This window comes from Ovis canadensis, chromosome 10 (genome assembly GCF_042477335.2).
Source record: "Ovis canadensis isolate MfBH-ARS-UI-01 breed Bighorn chromosome 10, ARS-UI_OviCan_v2, whole genome shotgun sequence".
In the NCBI taxonomy this organism is placed as follows: domain Eukaryota; kingdom Metazoa; phylum Chordata; class Mammalia; order Artiodactyla; family Bovidae; genus Ovis; species Ovis canadensis.
Window position 1 is genome coordinate 90,978,887 of NC_091254.1, and position 14,836 is coordinate 90,993,722.

Here is a 14,836-nt window from a genome sequence, read left to right on the forward strand (position 1 = left end):
AGCACAACAAAAATGAAGTTGTTTCTCCCAAGAGACACTTTCTGCCACCTCCACTAGCTCCAAAGAGTCAGTAGTTGTGATGCAAAATGCAGAAAGTCAGATAAAAAGGCATTTTAAAAAATTCTCTGACTTCAGTAAAGGCTTAAGATTTAGGAAAATTCGCACTACACAGCAAATTCGCATTCAGATTATGTAAGAAAAAGTCAGAATCCTAATTCTTGGAGCATCACTAAGAGATGTCATTAAATGGTACAAGATTTCAGGTTATCAAAAGCTTTTTTTTTTTGATGCCGATCATTTTTAAAGTCTTTATTGAATCTGTTACAATATTGCTTCTGTTTTATGCTCTGGTTGTTTTTGGCCTCACGACCTGTGGGATCTTAGCTCCCCGACCAGGGATCAAATCTGAACCTCCTGAACTGGAAGACGAAGTCTCAACCACTGGACCACCAGGGATGTTCCTAAGCTTGCCCATTCTCCACTGGCCCAATAAAACTCACACACCTCTGAGAAACTTCCAGGTTTCTTTCGGTCAGAGAGACCTAGGTCTTTCTTCTACATTTCCACGGCCGTCTGCTTGTTTATTTTTTTATCTAGAATTTAATCAATTCTGCCTTGTATTATTTTTGCTTTGGTAAATTCTGTCTTGTTCACTCATACACAAAGTTCCTGAGCTCCTCCTCTGTGCCTGGTTTATCCCCAGGCCCCCCCCGCCCCCGGCCCCGCTCCCTGTTGCTGACAGTCTAGAGTCCTGCAGTCCACCTGGCAGCCGCCAACTCCACATCAGTGAGAGTGAGTGCTAGTCGCTCAGTCAAGCCCGACTCTTTTGTGGCCCCATGGACTGTAGCCCTCAGGGCTCCTCGGTCCAAGGGATTCTCCAGGCAAGAATACTAGACGGGGTTGCCATTTTCTCCTTCAGGCTATCTCCCCGAGCCGGGGATCGAACTTGGGTCTCCCACATTGAGAGGCAGATTCTTTACCATCTGAGCCACCAGGGAAGCCCACTCCATGGGCCTATCTAAATTCAAAGTTATGTTCATTAAGTCAATACAGTTAAAATACAATTGAAAATTCAATTCCTCAGTTGCACCAATCGCACCGCGGGGGCTCAATAACCACACAGGGGTGGTTTGTGTGAACTGAACTGCCACGTTTGCAGAAATTTCTTTTGTCAGTTGGTCTGGAGGGTGAGAGGGAGATGAAATGAACCAATCAAGCTGATAACTCACTACGGTTGTGCAACACACAGCCAAGAAGAAATACATGGGGCTGGTGCACTGAGATGACCCAGAGGGATGGTACGGGGAGGGAGGAGGGAGGGGGGTTCAGGATGGGGAACACGTGTATACCTGTGGTGGATTCAGGCTGATGTATGGCAAAACCAATACAATACTGTAAAGTAATTAACCTCCAATTAAAATAAATACATTTATATTAAAAAATAAAAAAGAAATACAGACCACCGGGAGAACACAGAACCACAGTCTTAGTGTGAGCAGGGTTCCTGAAGGAACTGAGCTTTGAACTGAGAGCTGAGGATGGTGAAGACTTAGTCCCTAGAAGCAAGGATACCTGGGGAAGAGTATGGCTCAGAACCCCTGATAGAAGCTCCTCGAGAATGCCTTGGACTCGCTCTAGCCCTAGCACCTAGTACAGGGGCCAGCACAAAAACAGGGGCCTCGTGAGTATCTGTTGAAGAAGTTAAATCAAAGAATCGGATTTCCTCTTTGAACTTGACTGCCAGAATGTCAAAGATGGGAGGGATCGAACAATGCTCAAATGATGCAAATTTGTTGAATGGAACTACAATAGCTTGAGTTGGGTTCACTAGATATCTTTCTTGGATGTGTATATACTGGAATTTAAGAGGATGCAGCTTTATGGATTAAAGAGCCAGGATATGTGTTTTGTATACAGTCTTGACACTACAAGAATGATGGTGCCATTACATTACCAAAGAGTTTCATCTGCTTCCAAGTCTAGGCATTGTTAGTGATGAAGAGACATTTACCATACAGTCGTGCATAATCTTATTCCAATCTTCTCCTGTGACAATTCGGAACAGTACAGTAATAGCTTTGCCAGCTGAAGAAAAGTTTGCATGCCTAATTTGAGGAAAAACAAACAAACGAACAATATGAGTGATATGGTTTGTCATGAAGTAGGAAGGGTTGTCACCATCAAAACAGGTGGATTTTGGAGCAGATTTGGTTGCTAAGTTACCATTTCCGAAGGTTACAGCCTCTCATTTGTTTGTTATTTATACTTGCCTCCAAGTAGAGTTATCTCAATAGCTCAACCCTAGCACAGTGCCAACAATTTATTGCCATTCATCTTGAATGACTGGGAAAGCAAGCTTTGACAATTAAAACTGATTCCTTCTTTTACATGGATTATGCTAAAAAAGATGTAACCACCATGTATCAAAAAAGTAGTCTCTGCAACATGATACATTTGATTTTTTTTCTGTTAGGAAATACTCTGATACAGTTCCACAAAATTTAAGACAATCTTTGAAAAATGCTTTTCATGTATAATAATCATTTGTGGGTCCTAACTTACAATGCTTGTCTTATAAAAAGGAAAAAAAGCCAAAGCTATCTCAAAATTGTTTAAAAGAAATAATATATCACTTCTGGCAGTATGTGGATAGAAAATTGCTGGAAATTCACCAGGCATTAGAAGTGGTTATTTCTGCATGGGGATGGAATTATGGGTTCTTTTTGTTTTCCTTTATTTCTGAATTTTCTAAAGTTTCTAAAGTAAGCATACTGTTTTCAATGAGAAAAACATTATTTAAAATTTGGTCATTTTACTTTGTTTTAATTTTCGAATAATTGCTTCCCCATCTTTGTTTAAAACATGTACATATTTACTCATGATTTCATTACTAAAAAAGTTTACTATTTGAATACAAAGATAAATATATACAAACCTGTTAATGTTTTCTCCATATTTCACAGTACCAAATAAGACAACTCCAGCAAAAGCATAACACAGCAGCAATAGGAACATGCCCACTATGATAAAGAAGCTTTTATACATGCTGACGACCACTGTCAGGAGAAGCATCTTCAGTGTTACCTGAATGGAGAGGAAGGATTTAGGGGTGGGGGTGGGGAAAGAGAGAAAAAGAAAGAGAGAGATACAGGGAATGATCAATTCATAAGCCATCTTGGGAAGGACATACCATTTAAGCAGTCTGACACAAAAGTGATTTATAAGGATATCATTTGAAAATTGCTTGCTCAGTGGTAAAGAAGTCAGGAAGATCCCCTGGAGAAGGAAACCCACTGCAGTATTCTTGCCTGGGAAATCCCACTGAGAGAGGGGTCTGGTGGGCCACAGTCCATGGGGTTGCCAAGAGTCAGATACAACTCGGCGACTGAACAACAACATTTGGAAGTTGCTTGCTATTTGGTATTAAATCTGAATATTATTAAACTCATCTGACATAGAGAAATTCTACTTGTATCTCAAACTTCAGCCAAATGAATGAAAGTTCCACCCCAATATTTTTAGCCTCCCATTTTTCTCCTCTCTTGCTCACTGATTCTCTGTGATGCCTTCTGTATATTTTTGGCTGAAAGCAAGTAGACCCAGGATTCTTACACAAATAGACATTCACAAAAACAAAACCTGAACAATGGTAAAATACCAAATAACCATCAAATACAAAACATATTGATTACTTGGAAATATGGACTAGATATGAAATAAAGTAACAAAAAAGGAAACTGTGCCTCAAACACGAAAAATACATGTTAATGTGTTGAGCATTAACAAGGATATCAAGAAATCTGGAATCACAGGATCATGAATGTTTGTTGAAGATTCTTCTTCTCTGCATTGAAAATGACTTGTGTGTGTGCTAAGTCACTTCAGTCATGTCTGACTCTTTGTGACGCTATGGACTGTAGCCCACTAGGCTCCTCTGTCCATGGGATTCTTCAGGCAAGAATGCTGGAATGGGTTGCCATACCCTCCTCCCGGGGATCTTCCCGACCCAGGGATTGAACCCGCATCTCTCATGTCTCCTGCATTGGCAGATGTGTTCTTTACCACCAGCCCCCCCCCCCCCCCGGGAAGAACCCCCAAATGACTTATCTCTATGAAAAATAAAAACGATAAAAATAAAGAAGCATTGAGAAAGACCATTAGTTTTTGCTTTCATGCTTGATATGTTATCTTTAAAATGATGACTGAGTTCACTTAGCAAATTAGAAGAATAAATAAAACAACACAAATGTCAGGAAACATATCACAAGATAACTAAGCAACCGATTCATTATTTGCTCATTTTGACTTATGGTGTCTAGGAATTTGTTAGCTGCAGCTCTGGAGACCCAGAAGGGCAGCCGCAGCCAGCTAGTCATTCTCCTTCCTTCGGTGTACATGTGACCTTTGACAGCATCTTCATAAGGTACTCACATGCTTCCCGCAGATGGAGAAAAACCGGAAGACAATCACACACGCTCCCATCATGTAGGTGTACGCGTTCTGCAATTTAAATGGAGAGCTCCTCGTAATTTGCACGAAAGATCTTGTTACAGTCCCATTTTTCATTTTAAGCCTTCTGTGAAGTCTACTGAATAATGAGCTTAACAAAATGTGAAAATTCCTCTTAAGAAATTTATCTTAAAAAAGGTGCTGAAAAGGTCACCGCCAAAACTCATGAATAAGTATTAGCTATAAAATCAAACCTTAAATGGAACTTTCATCTCTGTGTTGCTCAGCTGAACTCTGTATTTTAAAACTTATTTTGCATATTGATAAAATAGTGACCAGATCTTTGGAGGGGCAGGAAGTCCCTAGGATAACAATGCAAGAGGAAGAAGTCGAAGGAGACAGCAGATAAAGGGATCCCGGCTTCTTCTAACCAGAGCGGGTGCTGGTGCAGAAAGAGACTGTGGGGTCAGCTCCAGCTTCCTTCTCTGTGAAGGTCTCCTCTGGAGACCAGCCGGCTGCATCCATGTTAGTCTAAGCTGATTTCAGAGAAGTCCCCTCCCTCTCAGAAACACACCCAGCTCTTCCTTCAAGCATGTGATTGGCAGCAAGAGATGAGTCTGTGTGGTCCATGACGAAGAGAGCTTCATCTGAGAACAAAGAGCCCACTGGCTACAACCGCAGTGACAATGGTGGCATTAAGCTGATGCCAAAGTTTGATTATGCCCTGGGGAACTTTGCTTAGTCAAATGACGCACATCACAGGTGGGTCCCCGGCAAGGGAAGCTCCTCGGTGAGGGGCAAGGAAATGAAATTGAAGCTCCAATACCTTGGCCACTTGATGCAACAGTCAACTCATTAGAAAAGACCCTGATGCTGGGAAAGACTGAAGGCAGAAGTGTTAGGACCAAACTGGAGCCAGGACAGGCTCTAAGGGGCAGGCTAGGCCTGAGGTTTAGTCTCTAGGAAAGCTGAGGCACTGGGAACTCCCACAGGCAGTGTAGCTCGACCAATCAGAAAAATCCCCGTAGCCCCCCGCCCACGCCAGACCCGAGCCAATCCAGATAGGGATGCGAGGTTCAAAAGTCCCCCGTGCGCGTACAGTTTAACCAATCAGCTATGCTGTTACAGGAACAAAGGACCGTCTGTATAAAAGTAGATGTGATTCAGAGCTCAGGGCTCTCCTCAAGACTCCACTGCGCTGGATGAGACTTGAGCCCTAGCTAGCAATAAACCCCTTCATGCTTTTGCATTGCTGTGGACGTCTTATTCTCTCAGTTTTGGGGACTCGGACTCTGGGCACAACAGAAGGAGAAGAGGGCAACAGAGGGATGAGACGGTTGGATGGATCGCCGACTCAATGGATGTGAACTTCGAGAAACTCCGAGAGATGGTGAGGGACAGGGAAGCCTGGGGAGCTGCAGTCCATGGGGTCACAGAGTCGGAGGTGACTTGGCAACTGAACAACAACAACAAGGAAATGAATGAGTCTGCACAGGAGCATCTCGGGATGGGAACAAGGACTGCACCTTCCTTCACAACAGTCCACTGCAGAACAGAGCAGAGAAGGAATGTTCTTTCAGGACCACAGGTTCTCAGAGAAGGGCAGGAGCAATCAGGCAGAAGGGCGAGCTGGTCTTGCAGGTATGGGATACTCTCTTTGGGGACACCCAGAATTAGGACACTTACTCACTGTCCTGCTTGGACCGAGTAGCTTCTGGCTACAATTTGCCTGGAGAAAGAGACAAGCATGGACTTTGCTGCTCCTTCTTGCTGTGTGAGCCCAAAGCCTAGTATAGATACCTTCTTTCTTTGCATTCTGGAAGTGAAGACATCCCACGCTCCCAGGATGAGGACCCAATCCTTTACCTGAACTACAAGGTCTCAGAGGTCTGACACATTTTTTTTTCATTTATTTTTTAAAACTAGCTTTATTTATTGGAGTATAATTGTTTTACAATGTTGCATTAGTTTCTGAGGTACAATAACCTTAATCAACTATATGTATACATATATCCCCTCCCTCGTGAGTACCCCTCCCTCTCCCCCACGCCATCCCTCTTGGGCATCACAGAGCACCACACTGCGCTCCCTGTACTCCGCTCCCCCATGCCATCCCTCTTGGGCATCACGGAGCACCACGCTGGGCTCCCTGTACTCCGCTCCCCCATGCCATCCCGCTTGGGCATCACAGAGCACCACGCTGAGCTCCCCGTGCTGCGCAGTGGAGAAGTGTCATGCGTGGTAGTGGATTTAAGTCAGCGCTACTCTCTCATTCGTCCCCCTCTCCCTTTCCCACCTTGTGTCCATAAGTCTGTTCTCTGCCTCTCTATTCCTGCCCTGAAAATAGGTTCATCAGTACCATCTTTCTAGATTTCATATATATCAGTTCAGTTCATTCTCTCAGTCTTGTCTGATTCTTTGCGACCCCATGGACTGCAGCACGCCAGGCCTCCCTGTCCATCACCAACTCCTGGAGTTTACCCAAACTTATGTGCATAGAGTTGGTGATGCCATCCAGCCATCTCATCCTCTGTCATTCCCTTATCCACCTGCCTTCAATCTTTCCCAGCATCAGGGTCTTTTCAAATGAGTCAGCTCTTCGCATCAGGTGGCCAAAGTCTTGGAGTTTCAACTCCAACATCAGTCCTTCCAGTGAACACCCGGGACTGATCTCCTTTAGGATGGACTGGTTGGATCTCCTTGCAGTCCAAGGGACTCTCAAGAGTCTTCTCCAACACCACAGTTCAAAAGCATCAAATCTTCGGCGCTCAGCTTTCTTCACAGTCCAACTCTCACATCCATACTTGAATACTGGAAAAACCATAGCCTTGACTGGATGGACCTTTGTTGGCAAAGTAATATCTCTGCTTTTTAGTATGCTGTCTAGGTTGGCCATAACTTTCATATATATATATATACATATATATATATATTTTTTAAAAAAACAATATTTGCTCTTCTCCTTCTGACTTACTTCACTCTGTATGACAAGTCTGATGCCTTCTCACCCAACCAGATCTGGTGCCACGTTCCCCTGCCCACTTCGACCTCGTCACATTGTCTAAACCACTGAACTCTCCCATCATAGAGGAAGCTGCCTGGAATGTTCTACCTTCACCATACAGGCTGAACCCAGTCATCACTCCTTGGGGGGATGCCTTCCAGAATCTCTCTGACGAAGTCGTCATGAACCGCCCTGTGTCATCACAGGGACACAGGTCTCCCCATCGCCCTCACTGTAGCTGTGATTCTCATTGACTGGTAGTATTTGATGAATACAGGTCTGAAGTTCCAGGCTGTGAGGTTCTTGACAGCGGTACCATCTTTGTCTTTCCCATGACATTCTTCTCAGTTCCTGGCATAGTGACTTGCAGCTCTTTAATGCTCTGAGCCATCTGTCATGTAAGGAAATGAGTCTGGGTGACTCAGAGCCCACCTGGCCTTGGCACAGCCCCTGATGCTGAAGGTAACAACTGTTTTGAGGACACCCAGGATCTTTCTGAGCACAGAAATCCCGTCCTAAAGCAAGGTCTGGACAGAAATAGGACTGGAAACAGGATTACCTGAACTGAAATTACTGACTAAAATGAACTTCAGTGATGTGCTTACCAGGAGGGCAAAGTGAAGGACCACCCAGACAACACCCAGTGACGTCACCAGCAGATCGTACCGATTTCTTCTGCTTTGCCAGAAGCCAGCAGGCGACATTGCTATGATCTTCATCGTAACCTGGGGAAAAGCAGTGAAGATGGTGAGCTGAGGCTGAGTGTTCAGCAGCACATATTTAAATGTACTAACGTGAAGCACATTATATTTTAAAGGATGTAGAAACCAAAGAGAAGTCTTTATTACTGATGCGTCTGGGTATATACGTGTGTGTGTGTGTTTATATATCAACAGGTTCCCCTGGTGGCTCAGTGGTAAAGTATCCGCCTGCCAAGGTTTCGTCCCTGAGTCAGGAAGATCCCCTGGAGAAGGAAGAGGCAACCCACTCCCGTATTCTTGTCTGGGGAATTCCATGGACAGAGGAGCCTGGTAGGCTACAGGGCATGGGGTTGCAAAGAGCTGGACACAACTTAGTGGGTAAATAACGACAACAAATATATATATAAATACACACTGCTGCTGCTGCTGCTGCTAAGTCGCTTCAGTTGTGTCCGACTCTGTGCGACCCCATAGATGGCAGCCCACCAGGCTTCCCTGTCCCTGGAATTCTCCAGGCAAGAACACTGGAGTGGGTTGCCATTTCCTTCTCCAATGCATGAAAGTGAGAAGTGAAAGTGAAATCGCTCAGTCATGTCCGACTCTTAGCGACTCCATGGACCACAGCTTACCAGGCTCCTCCATCCATGGGATTTGCCAGGCAAGAGTACTGGAGTGGGTTGCCATTGCCTTCTCCGACAAATACACATATATGCAAATCTATATTCTCCACACTCTTTTCTCCTTGTGTTATGACTAGTTCTGATAGCAGGACATTTTTCTTCCTCAAGTAAAAGGCCATAGATTTGGGGAAACATCAATCGGTACAGGTTGAAAAAAAAATCTGCTTGTTTTTCAAAGAGGACTGCATTGGAAACTGATGTGATGTGGGCCATGTATTCAAATAATCTTGCCTGGGCCAACTCCCTTTGCCACCACATTGCAATTTGAGTCCCTGAATGATGGTAGTTTGTGCCGTTCACTGTAATTATTGGAATTCACCTAACTAGACAGGCTGATGTTCAGATACAACAATCAACAGCAGTCAGCAATTCTTGTAGTTAGAAAAAAATGGAAATATAAAGTGAAGTGTTTGTTCAAGTTAGAACAGCCTAAAAAGGAAATATTCTAAGAGCATGACGTTCCTTCCCCCCAAGAGGACTTCAAAAGCCAGGGAACACACAGCAGAAAGGAAGTGCCCCTGAAGGAGGAGATTGTTGAGAAGGTGCACTGTGGACCCCAGCTCCAGCTGACCCAGGACTGTACCTCCAGAACAAAGATGAACGTGAAGACGACCGACATCGTGGCCAGAGGGACAGTCACCGGGTCCTCGACGTCCCACTGGAACAGAAACAGCACGCAGGTCTGTGTCCGCATCCACCAACACGGGAACACTCGCCCCTCCTCCTCCCGTCTGAACACAATTGTGAATTTTTATTTTTTATAAATGCAGACTGTAACTGGACATGGCTGCCTGAAACGTTCTTGGACCCACCGATGAGTAAACAATTTCACTCCCAGGGTCTTTAGGGGTGCAATAAAGTACCTTGACGGACAGCAACACCGACTGGGCCAGGACCAGTAATGCGATTGTCCTCTTAAAAAATGGATGCTGGGTTATGTCGTACATCTTAGCTCTAAAACCATCATTATCTGAAACAGAAAGGTTTAGGCAAGGGCCTTTCAGACATAGGTCACATTTACATTCTTGCCCTTCATTTTTCTTTAATGCTCATCTTAAAACCCATTACATTTTTTTTTTCCTCCTACAGTTCAATCTCTTGTAAAGTGTTTTTCAGGAATGGCTGGGTCTGAATATTTAAAACGACGGTGCATGAAGCCGTCTGTATTGGAAGGAGAAGCGCATCATTCAATTTCTGTCAGTTTAATACATTTCACTCACGTGTTTAAAAGGCAAGCACAAATATATTTTATTTAAAAATTCATTTTTTTCATTAAGGCTTATCCTGAGAGCACTGAAGCATGGCCTTTGGGTGGTTGATTTTAATAGCCTACGGAGAGATCTGTAGTTTGGAGCCTGTTTCTATGTTAACTTATGCAGAACCGCCTAGTGGCCTCGCGATTATTATTTTAATTGAAATCTTAGACTCCTGGGGAATCATGAACACTAGTGCCCAACATGAATAAAATCAGAGCATCTTTGATACCCGGGCGAGGTGGCAGATGAAGAGGCTGTGCTATCTTCAGTCGACTCTTCAAATCTTCCCATCTTCTCTGATCTACAGTCAGCAGAGCCGTCCCCTTAATAAACAAAGGAAAGCAGAGAGAGACCCTTTGTCGTGTGTTCCATGCCAAGAACACTGCAAATGGGCTGCTGCTACTACCAGGATGGACGTGGGTTGAAGACAGAGACATTCTTCCAGTACCGTGGTGGCTGGACAAACATGGTCATTCCAGAAAGGAAGGGTTGTGGGATTAGCGAACATTCAGCAGCCTTCAGCTGGCATCTTTGAACATGTATGAGACTCAGGTTTGGGAAAAATCTAAAGAAGGTTTTCGACATGATTATATTTCCAAAAAGGGGTACTTACTCTAACAGTGCTTAGTTCCCTTCCCTTTCGTTGGAGAAAATGCTGCAGCGACATGACAGCTTGTTAAAGCTTCTGCTTTTGGTTAAGGCTATTGTGTCTTTTGAGAAATCATTCTGATATACGCCATTGTGAGACTTTATTTTTAAGTGGTTTGAGGTCAGAGAATTTAGATCTTTAAGAAATTAGCACTGCGACCACTGATTAATGAGATCGGATATTGTTATGTAACAGAGCACTTTTTACAATGCACATGAATTTCTTATGTCACATTTCATTACATTACATTATAAAGACAGAAGTGTAATTTAAGAACCTCTGGAGGAGGGCATGGCAACCCACTCCAGTATTCTTGCCTAGAGAATCCCACGGAGAAAGGAGCCTGGCTGGCTGCAGTCTACAGGGTTGCAAAGAATCGGACATGACTGAAGGGATTGAGCACTCATGCATAATTTAAGAAACTGGGAAAAACACCTCCCCACTCCCAGCGAGCTTTACCTGACACCAGGCTAACTGCCTGAGGGGTACTCTTCTCACTGCATTTTCAGACTTTTGACTCTTATGTATGCATACATATATAAAAACATGTTTGTTTTTGAAAACGTGTTTGAATTTTAAAAATTATGTAATGCAGTTTTGTTTTTATCTTCATTGAACGTTACGTTTTCCTTACAACTAGATACTAGATCTGATTCGTTTATGTTAACTGCTCACATCGTATCCCACTGTACAAATCTGTCAGAAGTTATCATTTTAGGTTTACTGACTATCAACAATGCTGCCGTGAACACGTGTACTGTCTCACGGGAAACGTCTTGTTCTGTGCTAAATCTCCAAGAGAGGAACTGCTGGGGCCTGGAAGTTTATGTATTTCCATATTTACCAGAGATTTCCAAAAGAGCAATAATCAACAACATTGGTTTCAATCTACAAGTGTTCCCATTTTCTTATATTCTGGCCCATACTTGACTTTATCAGATATTTTAATTTAGGAATTTGATGAGTGTGAAATGTATCTGATATAGCTTTAATATTAATGAGATGAAACATTTTAATATGTATAAATGGTGAGTCCCATGTGTTCCTTTGAGAATTGCCTGTTCATATTCTTTGCTCATTTTTGTATTTGGATATTACTGTTGATGTTTTGTAGAAATTCTTAATCTATCCTGGATACTAATCTTTTGTCAGGGATGTGAATTATAAATATTTTCTCAGCTTTATTTTTTTTAATTTTGCTTAATATGTCCTTTATCATTCAGAAACTTTTCCTTTTATATAATCTGACCTGCAATTTTTTTTCTATATGGATTTTACTTTGTGGTTAATGTCAAGAACTCTACAACTATTCCAGGGTCAAAAGCAGATTCTCCATGGTTTAAAAATGGTTTAAATTTTGCTTTCCATAGTTGGGTCTTTCATTGATCTGGAATTCATTTTTGAGTATGCTGTAAGGTAGGAATCTCAGTTTCTGAGATCTAGACAGTCAGTCAATTACCGAAGCATCACTGTGGGCAGTCTTATCTTCGCCACTGATTTGTGCTACTTCTGTTTCATACACACATGGGTCTCTCCTAGGGCTCTGTGCTCTATTCTGTAAGCCTAACTTTCTATCCCTGTAATGTTAGGGGAAGCGCACTGATTGAAACCGCCCACCCTGGCCAGGCACCATAGTAACCATTTGCATGAGTTGTTTTATGACAGGAGATCCTGATAAGGAATATGGAACTAATAAGCCACCACCAACCAAAGAGTTCGGGAAAGGTCTAAGGGAGACACCGCATGTCCGTCCACTTCCCAGAATCCCTCTCGCTAGCATCCGTCTTGGCTGAGGGATGAGTGCGCCACCAGGAAAGACTCTAAATCAGAACGATTGGTCAAAGACCACCCAGAAGCTAATCCCATCACCATAAAACCCGACATTGCGAGCCACGCGGCAGAGCAGTTCTCCTGGGTTCCCTTACCCTACCGCTCTCCACCTGGGTGCCCTTTCCCATAAAATCTCTTGCTTCGTCAGCACATCTGTCTCCTCGGACAATTCATTTCTGAGTGTTAGACAAGAGCCCAGTTTTGGGCCCTGTAAGCGGTCTGCCTTCCTGCAACAGTAACAGTGACAACACTATTTTACTTACCATAGCTTGCTTTTCCCCATTTTTGTTCATGCTTATCTCTGCACGAGGCATATCAATCTGATTTATTGTAACAAAGCAGCTTCTACCATTCTTGGGCTTTTCTGTAAGTTACTTTGGGTTCAATACCATTAACTTCTGTTCTTATTTTTGTTATTTTCTTCCTCTCATTTTCTTCTATCTCACTTTGTTACTCTGGTTATAATTTATTGATTTGTATATTTGGCACATTAATATCTGGTATTTCTCTAACATGTACATGTAAGTACATTTCCATCTAATTGCTGATTTATATATACCTTGTCAGTTTTTAAGTTATTGTATAAACAATTTATATAAATGCTTTGAGATTTTCTATCACAAAAAACAATCTTTCCTAAAAGGTTCACATAATTGAGAAATTTACATCTCTAATGAACTGATCATGTTTTTAATGTCTGTTACACAGTTTCTTCCTTTTTCCCCCTTTCCTAAGAGCCCATCTGAGCTGACATCCACTCTCCGTTCTCTCAAGCCAAGAGGTTTCTTTCTTTTTTCCTTCCGAACATCAATACAGCCAAGACCTCTCGTTATTCTGCTTACTTCAGCCATTCCTCTAAGTTCAAGGGCTGCAATTAATTATGCACCTGCCTTCACTCACTGGGTATTTGATGTTGTTTCATTTATGTCACTGAATTGAACTGAATTCGTCTGCAATCAGATCTGCTCAGAGGGCCTGGGAAGGTGTTCTGGGCAAGCAGTCCCTAATGTGTCAACTGACTCATTAACTTCAGCCTGAGTTTTGGAATTCTCAGTGTCTGCTCCCTGGCATGGCTCAAAGGCATCTAAAAAGATCCATTGTCCTCTTTCCATGTGATATTAAATGGAACACACGGTAGGGCTTAAAGAAACTCATTTATGAATGTGGGAACGTAAAACAGGGGGCTGGGCCAAATGATCTCTATTTCTCTCTCTCTCTAAATTCCATGTTTCCATGAGCTGGAGTATCACTGGAGGCTAGAGAGGAGATTTTCAAGTGGTAGGCACCCTTTGAAAGGCAGAAAGAAATGACATCCTCATTAGGCGCACATCAAAGGTGGCAACTGGCTGAGTTGCTGGTACCACACACGTGGAGAGCCTGGGGGGACGTGAATGAGACAGTCCCACGTGCAGCGATGCAAACCAAAGGGCCCTGATGTGAAGGCATGCAAACCGGTCCCGGCTATGAGTGATAAGGAACGGCCTGGTGCGAGGCAGGTAAGTCTAGCTTTAATTCAATGCAGAGCAACAGGCGACATTTTCACACCCTTGAACGACCTGTCGGTAATGGGCTGACATGTAATGGGTCCCACTGCTGAATCCTGCCCCATCGTCTACTTCTTCCAAACCCCTACACAATGATTTCACCCCTGTAGTCTGCATTTTAGAGTTGTGAGACTCGAGACATGCCCATGGAAAACCTCAGTGCGTGATTCCGGAGGAAGATCCACCCTAATCGAACAGAGGGCATCGCAGCCACGTCCAGAAGAATGACAGGCAATGTTTCTCCCAAACTCTTTTTGCCAGGAAACTACACTTGCTGTTTTCCCTTTGTGAGCTCTTGTACCGCTCATTAGAGCTGCTAGGAACTCAGCACACATCCCGAACTCATAAAGGATGCAAAGTTTTCTGTGAAATCAGACAAATCTTCCTTTTATCGTAGGAATTAGGATTTCAAAACTTCTATTGCAAGTCCCCACCCACACCCATCAAAATTCTGAGTTCACCTACTGACTCACCAAGAAGCATCCAATTTACATTTTGTGAAAGTAATATTACCTGCAATCAGTGCATCGGTTTCAGCTATTGTATTTTAATAACTCGCCTGGCAGCCTTTCAATTTGGACAATAGGAGATGAGCTTTCTCAGTCCTAGGCAAATTAATAACACCCTTACCAAAGGAGAAGATTTTGCAAGAGAATCCTGCTCTTAAATACTGTGCCTGAAAGGCAGCAATGAGGTAGCTTGTAAAATAGTTATGGAGATTAT

The 14,836-nt window shown here is 43.2% G+C and overlaps 1 protein-coding gene across 1 annotated transcript in view; it reads right to left on the bottom strand.

Moving 5' to 3' along the window:
• NALCN (sodium leak channel, non-selective) overlaps positions 1–14,836 on the bottom strand; it is a 303,444-nt gene that overhangs the window by 15,143 nt on the left and 273,465 nt on the right. Inside the window, exons 31-37 of the mRNA XM_069601972.1 lie at positions 10,320–10,413; positions 9,698–9,804; positions 9,418–9,492; positions 8,059–8,178; positions 4,432–4,500; positions 2,936–3,084; positions 2,012–2,105 (exon numbers count right to left, since the gene is read on the bottom strand). Of these exons, the coding sequence (XP_069458073.1) occupies positions 2,012–2,105; positions 2,936–3,084; positions 4,432–4,500; positions 8,059–8,178; positions 9,418–9,492; positions 9,698–9,804; positions 10,320–10,413 (708 nt within the window). The remainder of the gene's footprint in view (positions 1–2,011; positions 2,106–2,935; positions 3,085–4,431; positions 4,501–8,058; positions 8,179–9,417; positions 9,493–9,697; positions 9,805–10,319; positions 10,414–14,836) is intronic.